At 44.3% G+C, this 17,677-nt stretch overlaps 1 protein-coding gene across 2 annotated transcripts in view; it reads left to right on the top strand.

The window, feature by feature from the left end:
* Positions 1-17,329, top strand: part of sema4c (sema domain, immunoglobulin domain (Ig), transmembrane domain (TM) and short cytoplasmic domain, (semaphorin) 4C) — a 99,931-nt gene extending 82,602 nt beyond the window's left edge. For both annotated transcript variants that reach the window (XM_085787794.1, XM_085787795.1), the window contains exons 10-17: positions 1,754-1,929; positions 3,836-3,980; positions 4,583-4,796; positions 8,253-8,368; positions 10,096-10,253; positions 10,717-10,808; positions 11,036-13,582; positions 16,043-17,329. In XM_085787794.1, the coding sequence (XP_085643920.1) occupies positions 1,754-1,929; positions 3,836-3,980; positions 4,583-4,796; positions 8,253-8,368; positions 10,096-10,253; positions 10,717-10,808; positions 11,036-11,934 (1,800 nt within the window). In that variant the 3' untranslated portion in view covers positions 11,935-13,582; positions 16,043-17,329. The remainder of the gene's footprint in view (positions 1-1,753; positions 1,930-3,835; positions 3,981-4,582; positions 4,797-8,252; positions 8,369-10,095; positions 10,254-10,716; positions 10,809-11,035; positions 13,583-16,042) is intronic.
* The last annotated feature ends 348 nt before the right edge of the window (positions 17,330-17,677 follow it).

The raw sequence follows: 17,677 nt of genomic DNA, 5'->3' as shown, positions 1-17,677 counted from the left end.
GAGCAATGAATAATAGAGGGCGTCCTGCTGATATTGTAGCACAAGGTCTATAACTCACTGCTGTAATATGAGAATTTCCATTTTTTAATTCCATTTTCACAGTTTATGCAATCACTGAGGATAATAAGAATGGGACATATCCGCTCAATGGGCCTCTTATGGGCCCTTTGTCTGTTTCACATACTATTGATTGTTATTATTTATCCTGCAGGAGATTGGATCCACCTATGCTGCTGGCCTGACCTTATTTATGTATGATATATGGATGTAAAGGGTTAGTTAATGAGAAGCAACATAAACAGCAGCAGCACAAAGCAAAGTGACCATGAGACCAAGAGTACCACATAGAAAGTGGTTCTCTGTCCACTTCAGCCTGTTGCTCCTGTAAACACACACACACACAGTACATATGTATGTCACAGCATGTAGAGGAGTTCAAGGTCCAGCCAGAACAAGATTTTCTCTAGCAACATTATTCTAAAGGGCACGTTGGGCGCATGGTGCAGAGAGCTGAGCGGAGGTTAAGGACTGGCCAGTGGGATTAACTGAAGCCCCTCCAGGCATGTTTTTAAGCACTTGAAAAAATAATAGGCTTTAATAGATAATGTGTCTAATATACTTCCTGGCACAAAACTGGTTCATTATTACCATAAAAAATATTCTTGCATCAATTCTTCTCTCTCATTGAAGAGCTACAAATCTATGAATATGCAAATGTTTTTCATTTTCAAAGTTGAAGTGCTGGACAAAAGATGTCTCCTGCTTCAATGAGCGGTCCATTGTGACCAAAAGGTTTTCACTCTGGGCCATGAATGCTTCCAGCTACCGAGGTGGTTTAAGGTCGCCTGTAAAAACAGCATACGACTTGGACTCTCAAGTCAAGTAACAATAACCTTGCTGAAAAGCTTATTGGGAATCTGTACTCAAGTATTTCATTGATGAAGACCCACTCAACAGATTATATCAAACAAAAATGAGAAAGAGAGTTGGAAATTGTAATCTCCCCAGAGGAATGAACTACCATAATAGACACCCAGATGTCGACCACAAACTCACAGAGTTGGAGATGCTTTTGCTGGAAGAACTTGGTGAGGTTTTTCATAACCCCCAAAATAAAATCAAAACAAACAGGCCACCAGACCCAATGCTGGAGACAATGCAGACAACTAACGGCAGACCATACTCATATTTTTTGGACCTGCCCCGCCTTGCAACCTTTCTGGACCCAAGTACAAGCTACAACAAAGAGGATTCTGGGATTTGATATTGACTTCACTTGTGTTTCATTTTATTTGGGGAATATATCAAAGGATCTGCATAACAGGGAGAGATATTTATTAAAGATCCTCATGGCAGCAAGTAAAAAAAAAAAGCAATAACCAGATGCTGGCTTCTTAGAGAACCTCCCTCCCTGAACCTATGGAAAAATATAATAAATGATACATACAGTATGGAACGTATAACTTTCACTTTGAGATTACAGAAGGAAAAGGGGAAAGATTACTGGGCGAAATGGGTTACATACCTAGCCGACGCAGAGTGTGACGGCTGAAACTGTTGTAGATTGTGAACAAAAGTGTATCACCCTGTGGCGAGCACTTATGTGTATTATTCAATGTGACTGAATGTTTGTATATGACCTCATGTTTGTGTTATGAAAAAAAACAAAAAAAACCTTGCTGAAAAGCATTGTATAAATCCAAAATCCACTTCATCCATTGATAAGACCTCATCTGTCCTCTCTCTCTCTCAGGGGGATCTGGGAGGTACCAGGACCCTGCAGAAGAAGTGGACCACTTTCCAGAAAGCTCGTCTGGAGTGTTCCCTCCCAGAGCGCCACGTCTCCTTCAACAACCTGCGGGCCGTCTTCACGCTGCCGGGGCAGGACTGGAGGACCACCACCTTCTACGGCATCTTCCACGCCCAGTGGTGAGTCAGAGCTGACGTGGACTCGTACAGAGGCTGTCGATGGAATTTAATTTCAGTCAATGTGATTTAATTACCACATGTGCCATCTGCCGTCAGAGCAAGACTCGACATCACGTTGCCAACATGTCAGTTCTGGCCTTTTTATTAAAATCATGGGTCAGTCAGTCGCTCTGATATGATGGCTCTAATTATGCACTCTGTGTGATTAGGTATTTACTGTGTAATTGGGCCTTTAATAAAATAGCCCTTAGCTGACACTAATGTGAGATAGTTGGAGTGGATACAGCTCAAGTGTGCTTGAGCGTGTTTTACTGGGTTTTATCAGTTATTTAATGTCGGGGTTATTTCAGATGACGGTGGATCAGACTGATTCATGAAGCACAAAGAGGAAAACATTTCATTCAAAGCTTTTGAAAAATGTTTAGCTGGTTAAATTAGCTCCACTGACTCACTGTATTGGAGTAGTTGGTCTCAGCCCGGTTTATTTTATTGTTTACTTTTATTTTTCAGTCTTACTGTTGCTTAAATTGACTATTTTTTCTTCACGGGAGCAGAAATTGTGTGGCATTATTAGTGGAGTGAAGATTGACATTTGCTGGACTGTAGAACACACGGTATGAGTAACTTATCAACAAAGGAAAAGGGGTGAGGGCAGGAGAGTTTCTTTGGGTGCAAAGTTGGAGAGTGACTACTGTGTCTCCGGGCGGTGCCCTTTGATGTGCGTCTTTTGTGCTCTTCAGTAAGATATCATATCACAAAGTGAACCCTCTTTGAACTTCAGGCTTTGTTTCTTCATTCAGAGCTCCTACTGCTGCCAAAAAAAAAAAAAAAAGTGCTAATCCTGTGTGACTCGCTGGGGATTCCTTAAAGCCCCCTGGCTTTGATAGAGATAACATTAAGATAATTGGACATTATGTAAATGATGACTCCGAGTTCAAGCCATAATCTGAGTGAACAGGCTGCCTTTTTAACATGCTAAGACTTCAGCGCTGTCCTTTGGTTCTGACGTTCACCTCATAAAACCCATGACACTGCTGCACATTAACAGTGTTGATCCAGACTGGAAGAGCTCCCCCTCCGCAGGACAAATCAGATTATGTGAATTAATGGACACAACCTCCCTTCTTCCTGTTTACAGCTTTCAAAGAAAGTAACATTTCATGGCAGCAGCACGCTCTGCATTTTAAGTTGAACTGGGGCTGAGAACCTGCCGTTAAGACTGTGAATTATGGGAGTTTGCTACTTCCTGACTGCAAGACATCCTGCTGAAAAGTCAATCCAGCTTATTTGTAACACTATGTCCTTGCATCAGTATGACAGTGACTTAGTTTGAGAACTAAATAAGAAAAAAAGATGTTTTCATTGCGGTGATTCAGCACGGAAATCAAATCTGTTTGTGAGATGATGAGAATGAGTGTGATTTAATGTGTCTCGGTCATGTGTCGATACTCAATTTTAGTCCCACTTGGGGTCTGAAATTGGACTGCAAAAAAAAAAAAAAAAAAGAAGTACCACCGACCTTACCTTCAAATGAAATGTGTTTGCTGAATCACAGCACCAGCTGATTGATTTCACTGGCCGATGAAATGTAGTGCATCAGTTTGTACATCGCTTCGCTTTGCTGCAGCAAGAGTGGAGACATGTCAATGTACATAATCATAGCTCATTCAATAGAGGACAGTTAAGGCTGTAGGTTTAATATTCATGTGATTACTACAAATATCAAAACATATCATAGTTGATATTCCCTGCTTTCGACAAGCAACAGATAGATTTGTTTTTCCATTTTGTTTAGTATAGTTTTGTATTTCAGTCTAGCTGTTATTGGATGTGACAGGTGATCTGACAAAGTTTTCTTTTTTTTTTTACACATCACTAATTCCCGCACTTTGCTGCCGTGTTTCAGGGGCGACGTGGACGTGTCGGCTGTGTGCCAGTACCAGATCGGTGAGGTGAAGAAGGTGTTTGATGGAGCCTACAAGGAGTACAGGGAGGCGTCTCAGAGGTGGGGGCGCTACACCGGCCCCAACGTAGTCCCACGGCCCGGATCGGTAAGAAACCTCAAACCATTTACCGGCAACACCAGATGTGAAATCTTGATCATGCATTGAGATATTTTCAACAACTTTCGGGAAGCAAGAAAATGGCAGGGTTACTTTTTTTTCATAATGTAAGATTATGTATGCACCCGCTTATTTTATTTATTTATTTATTTATTTAAACTGCTTCTTAAAAGGAGGGATGAGTGGGCAGAAAAATAAAGAGTGAGAGGGAGGGGAGGTATGGGTGGCATAGGGTTGGGCTGGAAGTGAAAAGCAGCAAAAGCTGGCACGACACAAAAAGCAAAGTGCGTAATGAACCAGGACGAAAGGAAAGGAAGCGGAGGAAGGGGTGGAATGGCAGGCGGAGGTGAGAGCGAGAGCGAGGGAAAGATGGAGAAGAAGAGAGGAGGAGGAGGAGGAGGAGGGCGGTCGTCTCCTAGCCAACTCACCATGCCAGCCCTGTGCCAGCTGCAGCGAAGAAGGTTCCTCCTCTTCCTCTTGCTCACTCTTGACCCCTCTCTCTCCCTTCCTTTGGTCCTTCCCTCGCTTCCTTCCCTCGCTCCCTCCCTCCTCCCCCCCGGTCTCTCCGTCCTTCCCTGTCTGTGCTGCAGTGTATAACCAACTTGGACAGGGAGAACGGCTACAACAGCTCTCTGCAGCTGCCTGACGCCACGCTCAACTTTGCCAAGAAGCACCCGCTGATGGAGGACAAAGCTCTGGCTCGCCCCCTGCTGCTCACCAAGGGAGTCAACTTCACCAGGCTGGCAGTGGACCGGGTCAGCGCCCTGGACCAGCGGGGGTACAACATGCTCTTCATCGGCACAGGTACAGATGACACGAGGGGCCCCGAAAACAACCGTTCGCTCCATCAGTCTGAGCCCAAACTTCATAACTCTGCTCCTTAATCACCCAAATGTCTGTTCTCAGATCATATTAGCTCAGATTTTTCAGCTTTATAGTTTTCCTGGCTTCAAACTTTAAGTTTCATGGTCTTTTCCAACCTCTGCAAACTTTTACACTGGAGTGTACTGTGGCATACTCTTGCTATTCAGTTATTGATCTTTACAGTGCACATATCTGATGTGTATCAGTGTGTGCATATGCAATGTACACTGAAATGTTCCCCAGAACATTTAGACCAAGCCTGTACAACCTGGTATCTCCAAACTCAAGCTAAGGTTAAAGCTTGTATGTTTTACAGGGTTGTATTATTGGATGGCGTGATACAATATTTTGTGTTCCTGTTACTTTGCTCACCTACTTTAAGTATGGTGCTCTGTCAGTGTAGCAGTGAAAAACACATCCGAGGTGCACAGCCTTTCTTCTAATTTGGCTGTTCCACCACTGTGTGTATGTGTGTGTGTGTGTGTGTGTGTGTGTGTGTGTGTGTGTGTGTGTGTGTGTGTGTGGTGTGTGTGGTGTGTGTGTGTGTGTGTGTGTGTGTGTGTGTGTGTGTGTGTGTGTGTGTGTGTGTGTGTGTGTGTGGGTTGAGGCGAGCTGCACACAGCATGTGTTGAGGAGATGAGAGCTTACAGGCCACAGCAGCAGACAGGGACAGGTACTGGCATTAGGTACGGTGGCACAAAACAACATGCCATCTGGCCACACTTCAGCTGGGTTTCAATTAAGGACTTGATCTGCACGCTGAGATCCATCTTCATGCATCAAATGAAACATTACGTCTGTGCGACTTAATTAATATCTCCAGTCAGGAGCCATCAGGCCCCGTCTGCAGGTGTCCTGTTTTGGCACGCGGACCAGGAATCAGCCGGGGCCCCTTCCCGCCTCCCGGACCCTTAATCCTGAATGACACACAACTGACAGTGGATTTGGGGGAATGTGAATCTGAATGCAGCCAATCTCATGAATGGAGAGAGATGCAGCTACTTACAATTCAGACCACTGCAGCAGCAGAGTGACTGTGGCAACTGACAGTGTGACAACAGCGGACTCGGGGCTTCACTGCTGGCAACCAGGGAGGCCAACGCAGGCGAACGCACGCACATCGCAGACACACACACACACACACTTGCAAATTGATACGCACTGCACACACACACACACACACACACACTCAGATATACGCGCTCACACTCCCTGAGCCAAGTGCAGTCATCCCCGCTTGTCGTGCTTCACAGCACAAACTCAACAGGGCCCCTGGCAGACGTGCGCTCATGGTGCCAATTGGGCTGCGGGCTTGATTAGCTATTAGCTGCAGCATAGCGACAGCTGATGTGAAAAGAGAGAGAAGAGGAGCGCTTGCCGAGACTGTTTTTTTTTCTTTTTTTCTGAAAAAGCAGGCTACAGGATTGAGGGATTAGCTGACACTGGTCCCTGAAGCCGCGTGAGGCCAGTGTGATGATATGCCTGCCGCTTGCTATGCAGCGTTTGTGCGTGTGTGTGTGTTTGTGCGTGTGTGCACGAGCATTTTATTTTCTCGAGCCTCCTGTTTGGCTGAAGAGTCGCTCTTCATATTATCTGTGACGGTCTCTTAATCAGAGGACCACACAGGACAGCTCACGTCAGCACGTAACACTATACGTAGATACACAACACACACTCCAGTTAAGCCATCAGCTGTGGCAGAAACACCTTCCATCACCGTCGGTCCAGCCTCGTTCACAGTGTTGTACATGAGAGGAACACATGGCTCCTCTTCCTCCACATCCTCCTAGAGCAGGGATGTCCAAACTTTTTTGCAGGGCCAGATTTGGCGAGGTGAAAATGTGTGGGGGCTGACCATTCAGCCGGACATCCTTGGAACCATTAACATAAAATGCAAATTAACTTTTTAATACATTTTTTAAATTGCAAATGGCATTCTTTTCATTTCTTCACATAGAATATAAATAAATCTAAAGAAGTTTTTACCAAAATCAAAAAAAAAAATCTTTCAGGAAGCTTAAACATTGAAACATTGCATATTATATTATACATTATATGATATTATATTTTAGAAATGGTCTGGAAAGGGTCAAGGGTTCCGAATGCGGTCACAGGTCTGCTGCCATCTTCTGGTGAAATATAAAATAGCTTTTTTTTTGTACGTGTTTATTTTTTTTTGTACGCGCATATTTTTTGATTTTATGACAGAGGCTGCAGGCCGGTGGGAATTTGAACACGGGCCGCAATTGGCCCCCGGGCCGGACAGTGGACATGCTTTTCAAAAGTCTCTCATAATTTTCCCTTCAAACGAGGTCTTAAAAGGCCACTAACGGCGTCTCATCTTGCTTTAACTAGTTTCTGGCTGCAGCTGTAAGCTCTGTCAGAAGAAGTTGTTTTCTTTCTCATTTTCTGTCTTTCTCAGGTGCAGAGTAGCATGAAATTCTGGAGCAGCCGGTGTTAAAGTTTCACAAATTGAAGCTGATGAAAGTTGCAGACGACTTGATGGCTCCGTAGCTATGTGCATTTGTTATGATGTATGTGACCGCACACTTGATATTTGCTGCAGAGAGTGCTTTCCTCCTGTCTTTAATAGACCTTTCTGCCGTTTTGCTTGCCAGTTGTCTGTCACGACTTACTGGAGCACCAAAATATCATTAATGTTATTAGTTTCGCCTGCGTTTTTTTTTTTTTTTGTTACAAGTCAAAAATAAAGCATTAAACCTTAAAAAAGCTATTGCCTCGGGTTAGTGATAGACTGGCTAATAGGCATCACAAGGTACAGCATGATCCAGCAGCCGCTGAGGAGCACTGTCAGTATTTTTTGGCAATCACCAAGGAGAGAGAAAGTGTGAGCATACACAATAAGTTTGCGCTTTAATATTTAAATCAATTGTTATGGCATCAAAGGAGTGTGTTTGTATATTATAATAACTCTTCATTAATATTTAAATGAGCGTCTCTGCAATCACAGATGTGAGTTGGTGAATATTTCCATCAATATTTAAGTGAAATCCTGTGGAGTCACAGGTGTTTGTTTACAGATCATTAATATTCAAATTGACGGATGCGCTGTCATACGTGTATGGGTAGATTTATCATAGCATGTCATTATTATTCAAATGAGCTAGTGTGCAGTCGCAGGTGTGTGTAGTGTGTGTGTGTGCGTGTGCGTGGAGATCCTTTTCATCTGTCTATGGTATATGAATGAACTGTTTGACTGTCAAAGGTTGTGTGTGTTTTCTGGGTAGTTTGTAATGGGATTGGGTGAATATGTGTTTTTTTATGCATTCCATGAAAATCTGGATGAGGAGAATGAAGTGGAATTGAAAGTTTGAGTGAACACAACAGATGCGAGGTGAACTGAATCCTCTCTCCTCTTTCTCCTCCGTGCTGCAGCGGAGGGCTGGCTGCAGAGAGTGGTGATCCTCAACTCCGAGCCCCACGTGATAGAGGAGATCCAGCTGTTTGAGACGGCCCAGCCGGTGGACAGCCTGACCATCTCCCACAACAAGGTAAGGAAAAGACGTGAGGGAGGGAGGGGGGCAAGAAGAGGCGTCTCGGCTGGTTTCCAGGTATATGTTCCCTCAGATTTACACACTGTCATCAATTCACTCGTCACGGCCCGGGCTACCTGTCGAAGCGCTCGGAAAATGACTTCTGTGGCCTTGGAGGAGCTCTGTCAAGCCGAGAAAATTATCCCCTGATGTCACTGTGGTTATCTACACTACAAATCTTTCAATGGGAAATCAGCATTACATTGACACTGATGGTACCACACACACTGTCTAAAGAGAGGACCGATTCCAGCGTTTTGGGAGCTGGATGCAAAAAAAACGAAAAAACTCAGGCTGACTACTTTGTTGGTTTGTTGCCAACAGGAATCACAGAAACCAAACCTGTTAAGGGGATGGGACATGGACCAGGGAGGAAAATCTTACATTTTTAGTGCAGAATAGATCCAGGATTTTTTTTTTTTATCACTCTCTTTAACATCGCAACTTACTTTATGGATGTTGAAGTAAAAGGTCAGACACATTAATGGTGTTTAGATCTATCTATTTGTACAGTTTTGTGCAGGTCCAGACAATATCTGGCTCTAGGAAGATAATGTTGAATCATTCCTTTTTCCTTTATATTCTTCTAATACAATAGCTACACAGGATTATTTGCAGGTATGCAGGAGTGCCATTGAACTTTGAATCTGTTTCTTGTGAGTCCCTCGTCTTAATGAAAACAGTAAAGTGAATGGATTTACTTGAAAAGAATTATCTTGTGTCATCAAACCAACATCTCAGGGAATGTGTGTTGGAGACGCACTTTCCTAGAAGGTTTTTAATTTTGTCGAACACAGAAAATTGTGATTTTGGAAAGTAATTCAATTGTCGCACCTAACCTCACTGTGAGAAAAGTTTGAGTGTAGTGGAGGTGTTCAGATTTTGAGGGATTAACAAATCTTTATGGTATCTCAGGAAAAACTTCACACAAACTTTCCTTGTTTTATCGTCCAGCACATCTGGATTTCATTAGATCATATTCCTCAAAGGTAGTTTTGGACGTCTGTCAGTTCGTCTTTCTCTTGTTCCACCTGTTCATTGGTATTCAGCGATACGTCGTCTCCGTTAATGCCCTTCTTTACAAGACACTCGCTATCACAGATCCATTGACAACAGATAAGCAGTCAGCACGGTGCCATTGACCTGCTGCCACTCAGCAGATGTTTTTATCAGCGCTGGCCTTTTTCAGATCAAATGTCATCTCATGAATCCAAAGCCCCCTTCACAATAACAGTAATTACAATCCTTCGGCGCGGTGGGGGAATTGAACCTCTGCCCCCGTTGTTTTCTCAATCTCTGGGTGTGTTGACACCGGCCGTGTCCCCGTGGCTCTATGATGGCATGTCCGCCGATCGATGCAGTTTTGACGGGGCGTTCCCAACCCCCGAAAGCCCGCTGCTTATCTCATTAATGCTGGCTTAGCTGCGACCAGACATTTTATAACAGCTTCTGCAAAAAAGAGCGCAACCCAGATTGGATTGGAAGAGGGTCAGGGGAGTGAATGTTATTGTAATTGAGAGTGATTATCCCATTATCTCCTCTAACCCCAAACTGAGTCACTCTCCCTCTCTCTCTCTGTTTATCTTTCTTCTTCTTTTTTCATCTCTCTGGTTTCTGTCTCTGGATGGATCTGTTCTTTGTCTTCTTCCTCCTCTCCGTCTTCTTCGCGCTCTCTTTCTCTATAGAAGTACTTGTACATTGGCTCCCGTTCAGAAGTTCTCCAGCTGCCCTTGGCTAACTGCAGCCGCTATCAGTCTCAGCCAGACTGTCTGCTTGCACGGGACCCCTACTGCGCCTGGGACAGCGAGGGTCGAGCCTGCGTCCGCATCGACCTCCACCGCGGGTGAGATGGGAACCCATGTGCACCCATGCATTCATACTGTATATGAGGATGAAATCATTTGAGATTTTCAAGATTTGGTATTGACACTGCTGAGTGCACATCTTCATCTTGTATAGAAACCCACGGTAATATTTTTAACTGGAGCTCCATATAACAAGCTGCTCCTTGTTAACCTTGAGAAACATATTACTATAAAACATATGGATACGCTGCGTTGAGGGAGAAAACATCTGTATATCAGGGGAGGATGACATATACCAGACCTAAGTTCTACTGAAGGGCTGACGTATCAGTCTAATTAAGCACATTTAAATCCTATCTGAAGCTAAAATGTTGAAATTGTCTAGTGAATAATTGCCTGGCCTTGTTTTGAGGGGATTACTATAGATTTAGATTTAGAAACGTCTCTTAGTTCTGGGGAGAAACCATTATTAATCTGCTTCCTGCCCTCTCCTATACCCAGGTCCACCTCCTCCCTGTCACAGGACCTCATGTTGGAACGGTTCAGTCGGGGAAAAAACAAGTTTGATAAGACCGTCTTCGTCCCGAGCCCCGGTGAGTACGGGGGCCACACCACAGCAGTGGCCCCTTGTGGGAATTGATTGTCAGTGCAGAGGAAAGAGAATGGACTCGTCTCAGTGAATATATTTGGATTGAGCTGAATAAATTGAATTAAGCAGAAGACAAGTGGCTTCTGCAGAATATGAATTGGAATTAATACGGATGATGTTTAACCCCCCGGTTGTGTCCATTCCCCCCCCCCCCCTCCTGTCTCTCTGCAGAGCACTCTCACGTGAGGAACGTAACGGTGGTGGTAGGGTCTGACATGGTGCTGCCTTGCCAGCTGGTCTCCAACCTGGCTCAGCCCTGCTGGGCCCTCAATGAACACGAGCTCCAGTTGGGAGACCCCGAGGCCGAGGGGCCGCGCTTCGACCGGACCCTCAAAGCCCTGGTCATCCCTAAAGCGGAGCAGATGGAGGCGGGCCGCTACACCTGCTACTCCGAGGAGCAGGGGGTCAAGTTCCAGACGGAGCGCTACCAGGTGGCCGTGGTGGCCAGCGCCACGGTGGTGATGCAGGCGCGGGCCCCCGACAGCAGCATGGGGCTGTTCTGGGTGCTGGTCATCACCCTGGGGGCGGCGTGCCTGCTGCTCCTCGTGGCCGCCCTCTACCTGCGCAGGAGGCTGAAGCTGGCGCTGGGGAAGGGGGCCGACATGAAACCCCTGGAGAGCACCCTGGTGTACCCCATCACCCTGCCCAAGGAGCCCCCCACCTTCGTGCCCAGCAAGATGCCCAGCGACGAGGACCGCTTCTGGGAAACGGGCGCCAACTACTACTACTCGGACGGCTCGCTGAAGATCGTTCCCGGTCACGCCCTGGGGCCAACCAGCGTCAGCAGCACGGCGTCGCCCAGCGCCATCCCCGGCCAGCCCATCCACTCCCCCAGCCGGCTCAGCCTCACCAACATCCGAGGGTCCGGTAGCAACGGCTACATCCGCCTCAACCTGAGCACAGCGGGGGAGGAGAGGGCTAGCGGTGCCGGCGCTGGGGGCGGCGGGCTGCAGGGGGGCCTGGGCATGAGCGGGAACGACTACTCCAGCCCCTTCAAGGAAGAGCTGAGGCGCACTCTGCAGCAGAGGAGCGTGTTGCCCGACGCCAACCCCGAGGAGTCGTCCGTCTAGGCCTGTCCTCCCCCGAGTTGGAAAAACAAAAAACAAAACAACCAACCTACCTCCCTCCTCGTGAGGATGCCTGCTCTCTCTCTCTCCGTCAGCGACAAGCTGTCAGTTCCCCCATGTTGTCTCTCTCTCCCGCTCTGCCAATGCCTGTTTGGCGGCTCACTGTAGACGTTTATAGCACACAGCATGTTCAATCTACACACTCATACACCGTGTTCGCTAACATGCGCTCCTGTAATTATTGTGTTCCGGGCGGCATCGCCACTTGTGTAAATTGTGTATTTAAAAAAGGCTGAACGCAGAGAGCACCTCCAGTATGGAAATCAAACAGACGGCATTCAAACTGTGGCACGTTTTTTTTTTTTTTTTTACATGGAGTGGACCATGTAAAGGCTGACGAACAGCAAGTGCAAACGACCGGAAATATCGAACTGCTTCTTTGTCCCTCTTTTCCTTTGAGACTTTTTCTCAGCTTACTGCACTTAAAAAAAGTGGAAGCACGTCTTCCGTTTTTGTATTTGTGAGCCATGAGTGTGAGAGCGGTATAAAAAAAAAAAAAAGACTAATTAATCTCAAAGCAAGACGACAATCATGTCCCTACAGCAGAAGCTCTGTGGGACGGAGAGGAGAGGAGAGAGAGTGAGAGACAAAGAGAGAGGAAATTAAATGGAAAATGAAGAGAATTGAAGTCAAAGGAGCAGTGGGGTTTTCAAATGAAGGACAATCTCTCAAGACTTTCTCTGCTCAATTTGTACCCCCCCCCTCAACATTGTATTTACCCACAGAGAAAGTCCTCGATCCCTTCCACTTTAATTTGTTGTGATGGTTGGTTTGTTAAGACTTTTCTCGTTGTTCTTTTTTCTCGTTGTTGTTTTTTTTCTATGTCTTACGGACTATACAGCAGTGTTGAAGCGGTTGTCAAGCGGCTCGCGGCTGCCCCCCCCCCCCTCTGTGAATGACAAATGTGAGGGCGAGCAAGCTTCTGCGACTCGTTGGGCCCACGCACGGTGACTTTGAAACCGCACGTTCAAGTCCAATATACTACAAGTGCACTCCACACACATCGCATTAACGCAGTGTAGAAGCGACGTGCGCTGCGGCTGGGCTCCGTTGGACGTTTTGCTCATCTCCTTAGGAAAGAAAAAAGGCTATTTGCATTCAGCTCTTTGCAGCGGAACAATGATTGCACACTTAATTCCAAATTGAGGTTGACATGAAGACATTAGGCATGGAGAATGTAGTTGAAACCCTCACTGTTGCGACCGCTTTGGATGTCTCAATAAGTGCTTTATATCTTATGTGTTTGGTGAGGGTGGTAACTTGCACTGCCATGATGGAAAGTACCCCTCCCACACACACGCGCATTCACACACACTCACAGTCCTATGAATGCCGACCATGCTTGACTGGAGTGGGGTCGTGACGCACCCTTGAACCCCCCCCCTCCTTCTTACCGAAGCCCAGAGACTGACCCAGGGCTACTGTGGACTCATACAGAGGAAGAGCACTGTAAAACACACCACCATTAAAAGAAGACAGACACGCTATGTTGAATGACGAATGGACAGACGGACGGACGGATGGACTGATTGCTGCTGTGCTGAAAAACTACTGGCTCTCCGTGCAGGAAGCAGCCATGAACCAGTGACAGGTATTGTTCCACTTATTAAATTCAAGCTATAACAGGTTTAAACAAAAAGCCCATAACCTCTTGATGATTTCCAATGTGGCACTGAACTTATCGCTAAGTGGAACAATTCAACATTTGGGGAAATATATTTATTTTCTTTCTCGGTGAGATTTAGACAGGCAGATCAATACCGCTGCCACATCTGTCCGCTGAATATAAAGCTGCAGCCCTTGTCCAGTTAGCTTCACTTAGACAGAAAAACTAAAAGCAGGGGAACACAAGCTCAGTAAGTAACACAGTACAAGCTGTTTGTTTAATCCACAGAAAATCAAAGTGTAAGAAAAATGACCAACTGGCCAAAGAAATTGTCCAGCTCAAACCAAATAGCAGTTTACTTATTTGGCAGAAGCTTTTTAACTTCCAAGCCAGGGGCAACACCAAAGCGTCATTCAGTACAACAGCAGACACTGAAGCAACTACCACTTACTAAATCTGTTCAGTAAGACAGAGTGCAGGGAGATCAGGTAAAGAAGTGCAGCGGGCATGCACAGTAAGTGCTGGTTATGGTGTTAGAAGAGTGAGGAGAGGAGGTGCTCTCCAAAGAGATGAGTGTTCAAGAGATTCTTGAAGACTGAGAGGGGATGCCTCTGCTGTGGAGTGAGCCAGTATCGCAGTTTCCAGGCTTTAAGCTAACCCAAGGTAACCTGGCTCCAGCTACCAGACAGACATTACAGTGCTAGACTTCTCATCTAATTCTCAAGGAAGTGAATATGCACGCCGCTAGAAATGTCAATCTACATTAAAATGATGAGACAGTGCAAATCATCATTAGTTGGTTGGTAACATCACTTAGCAACACGTTCTGTTAAGTGATGGGAAGGGGATAATAAGAATATGAAGCAGTGCAATTACAGCGAATGGCCTTTAAACTCAATATGACTAATATACATGTATGAGGATGAGTGCAGCATCCAATCATCTACTCTTTGCACTTCTTATAAGAGCAGGGACGGTAGTCAATGGTGGTGAGAGGATGAGATTAGCCATGCTAGAAGATGTAGGGACGGTCGGTCGGCCTTAAAGGGATAGTTCAACATTTTGGCAAGTTGGCCCATTGGCATGATCCCTGTAGTTTTAGGAGTAGGTTCGTTACCTTTAATTGTCGGTGCAAGCTATTTTTTAGAACAGCGGAGCAGAGCAGTGAGCTGTTCAGAGCTACGCTACGGAGGCTCATGGGATTTCTTGGTTTCCCTCATCAAACTCATCAAATACACAATCCAACAACTCCAAAACGCTCTTGTGGACAAGTTGTGACCTGCACATATGAGATAATAAAGGAACGTTACAAGACGGAGTTGTTTTCGTGGCAAATGCAGAGACTGCTTGCCGAAAAACTGCCTCCGATGGGAATGCGCATCAGCGGCTTTGCATATCTTTGCCAAACAACTCCGTCTGGTAACGTTCCATTATTATCTCATAGTGTGGTGAATGTGCAGGTCACAACTTTTCCACAAGAGCGTTTTGGAGTTGTTGAATTGTGTATTTGTGTATTGTGAACCTACTCCTAAGAGAGATTATGGCAATGGGCCAATTTGCCGAAATGTTGAACTATCCCTTTAAACTACTATTATTATCATTAAGCTTGGTTTAGGATGTATTGTTGTGATTTTTGTGATCTATTGACCTTTCACGAGCAGGTAAAAAGTTTGATTTGTTCATTGTTCATGTTCTTCTTGTTTATGTTTTGTATATTGCTGGTTACTAATTGAGCTACTGGGCTTTAAAACATTACTGAACATCTGCTGAATGGCTTTGACGTTGTGAGCATGTTAACATGATGATATTAACAGCTGCTTCACTTTCTGTACTTTGGGAACAGCATCACGTACATCCTGGCTTTGCTGTATGAACTTATGCATCATACATTATGACCAGTCTCAGTCTCAGACGCTCTCCTGGTGCACTAAAGTCTAGAGGGGCAGGTGCATTTAATCTACTTTCAAGGCAAACGATAAGAAAAGTGCCGGCACGCTGCCTAAGGCCACCCGCTAAAACGTCTTTGAAAATGAAAATGTTTCCATCTTCCAGAGATCAAAGGAGGCCGACTTAAGGATGATCTTTGTCAGACTGAAACATCTGTTTAATAACAAGATACAGGCAGATTACTGGACCTCTGAAAACCAGCAGACCTAACATTCATTTCAGCTGAAAAGTCTCATATGAACTTATATATCTTATATCTATTATATTTGTATCATTCCCTTACAATGACTTGCACAAACCAATGTGCTCAAAGTGTCTGATGGTGGTGTGATGATGTCCTAGAAAATCTAACCTAGTTTCAGATCTGATTTCAGGAATACTGTTACCACTGGTAACATGACAAATTAAAGTAATACAGTCATATTGGGTTAGGTTTTTGGTTTGTTTGCTGTTACTAACTTTATATTTTTTGTCCTCTTTCTATGCTTCTTCCATCAGGGTTGGCTTTTGTTTTTTGGGACGTGCCTGTTGGGACCAGAGGAGCACAGCAAGAGGGAAGGAGAGGACAAAATGCTTTGGTTTTTTTTGCCTCGTGGTGTACAGATCGCTGAGAGAGATGTAGAATATCAAATACGATCCCAATGTTGAAGAGGTACTCGGCCATCAGCACTCCATCCTAGTGTTGCATGATCCTCTGCAAGTGGACTGTACATCTTTGATATGATCATCTTGTACAAGTGCATCATTTTGATCGATCATTTTTGGACTTTTACAGACACTAATATTGTGGAAAACTAATGCTCTCTTTGACAAACAAAAAAACAAAAAAAACAACAACTAAATATGTCTGATTTTATGGTTCAAGGATTGTACAGAAATTCATGGCTGCATTTCAACATGTTTACTTTTTCTGTGCCTCTTCACCTTTTGAAAAGCCAAAGTAGACTGCAGTTGCTTTTGTTCTTGTTGAAAAGACTTAAATTAATTTTTCTTTGACTCCAGATCGATATTTAAATTGCAGCAGTCCGTCCTCTTTGCTACACTGAGCTGATGTCTGCAACGTTTCTGCATATTTTATCTGCAGCTAAATTTTTCCCTCAAGCAAAACACAGAAGAGGCTTGATGCTGATGGACTTCCTGTTTGCTTCCTGTTTACATGTCAGTCGTGATCTGCTGGATCCAGTTCTTTATGCCCTCACTTTATCAAAGGCTGAATAAATGTACCAAAAAGAAAAACAATTATTTAATTTGTCAGCTCCTGAAAATCCAAATATGTTTGCTGCTGATCAGGACTTAAATCTGCCAACTTTGAAGTATTAATTTCCCTGAAGCAGAAAGCTAAAAACACATTAGCTCCTTACACTGGTACTTGGTTATGTCTTAATATATTTCCCTTTTTAAAAAATCAGGCATTAATTTTAATACAACATGTTGCAAAAACTAAAACGATAAAGGAAAACACATCTCAAACGTGAAAAAAAGCATGTGTTGTGCACTTAATGTGCATTTTCCTCTTAGAAATTTGTTCGCTGATAATATTTTCTCTCACATGAGGCTTTAAGTTCTGCTGTTTTTTTCCACATTAATATGTGTTATTATTCTACTATCAATCCAATTTTATTTTTGCCCCATTTTTGCTTGTCTGTTATTGATCTTTTATGTTTGTTTTTAAAATATGTTAAGTAACTTATTTCACTTGTACAAACATGTTGATATTTATTATCATTGTACATATGTCCTTATTTTTTATAAGTGTATATATACACAAATAAAAATAGAGATATACCCAAGGTGTGTGAGTTTGTTTGTCAGGTCACAGGAAGTACTAATGTTTCTGTGGCTCTGAAAAAATGACACTTATTGTGTCATAGTTATCAGAGGTATCTTAGCCATAGTTGTCACACGGGCTCTGACAAAAACAAGGTGGAAATTGGAAAATGTAGCATTTGTGTTTTTTAGACCTTGGCTCACCTCAGCGCATTTTCACCTCCACTGATTCAGTTTTGATTTCATTTGATGTCTTTTCTCAGTCTCCAGTGCGCACCACTGCATTGCTGAAGTGCTTCTTTAACATATATTCAGAAAGTTACACTTAAGTACACAGTGTTATAGATTTGTTCTTTAAAGCAGTGA

This window comes from Trachurus japonicus, chromosome 9 (genome assembly GCF_045865225.1).
Source record: "Trachurus japonicus isolate A0001 chromosome 9, Traja_1.0".
In the NCBI taxonomy this organism is placed as follows: Eukaryota; Metazoa; Chordata; class Actinopteri; order Carangiformes; family Carangidae; genus Trachurus; species Trachurus japonicus.
The sequence above is the reverse complement of the archived record's forward strand: the minus strand, read 5'-3'. Positions and strand labels throughout refer to the sequence as shown.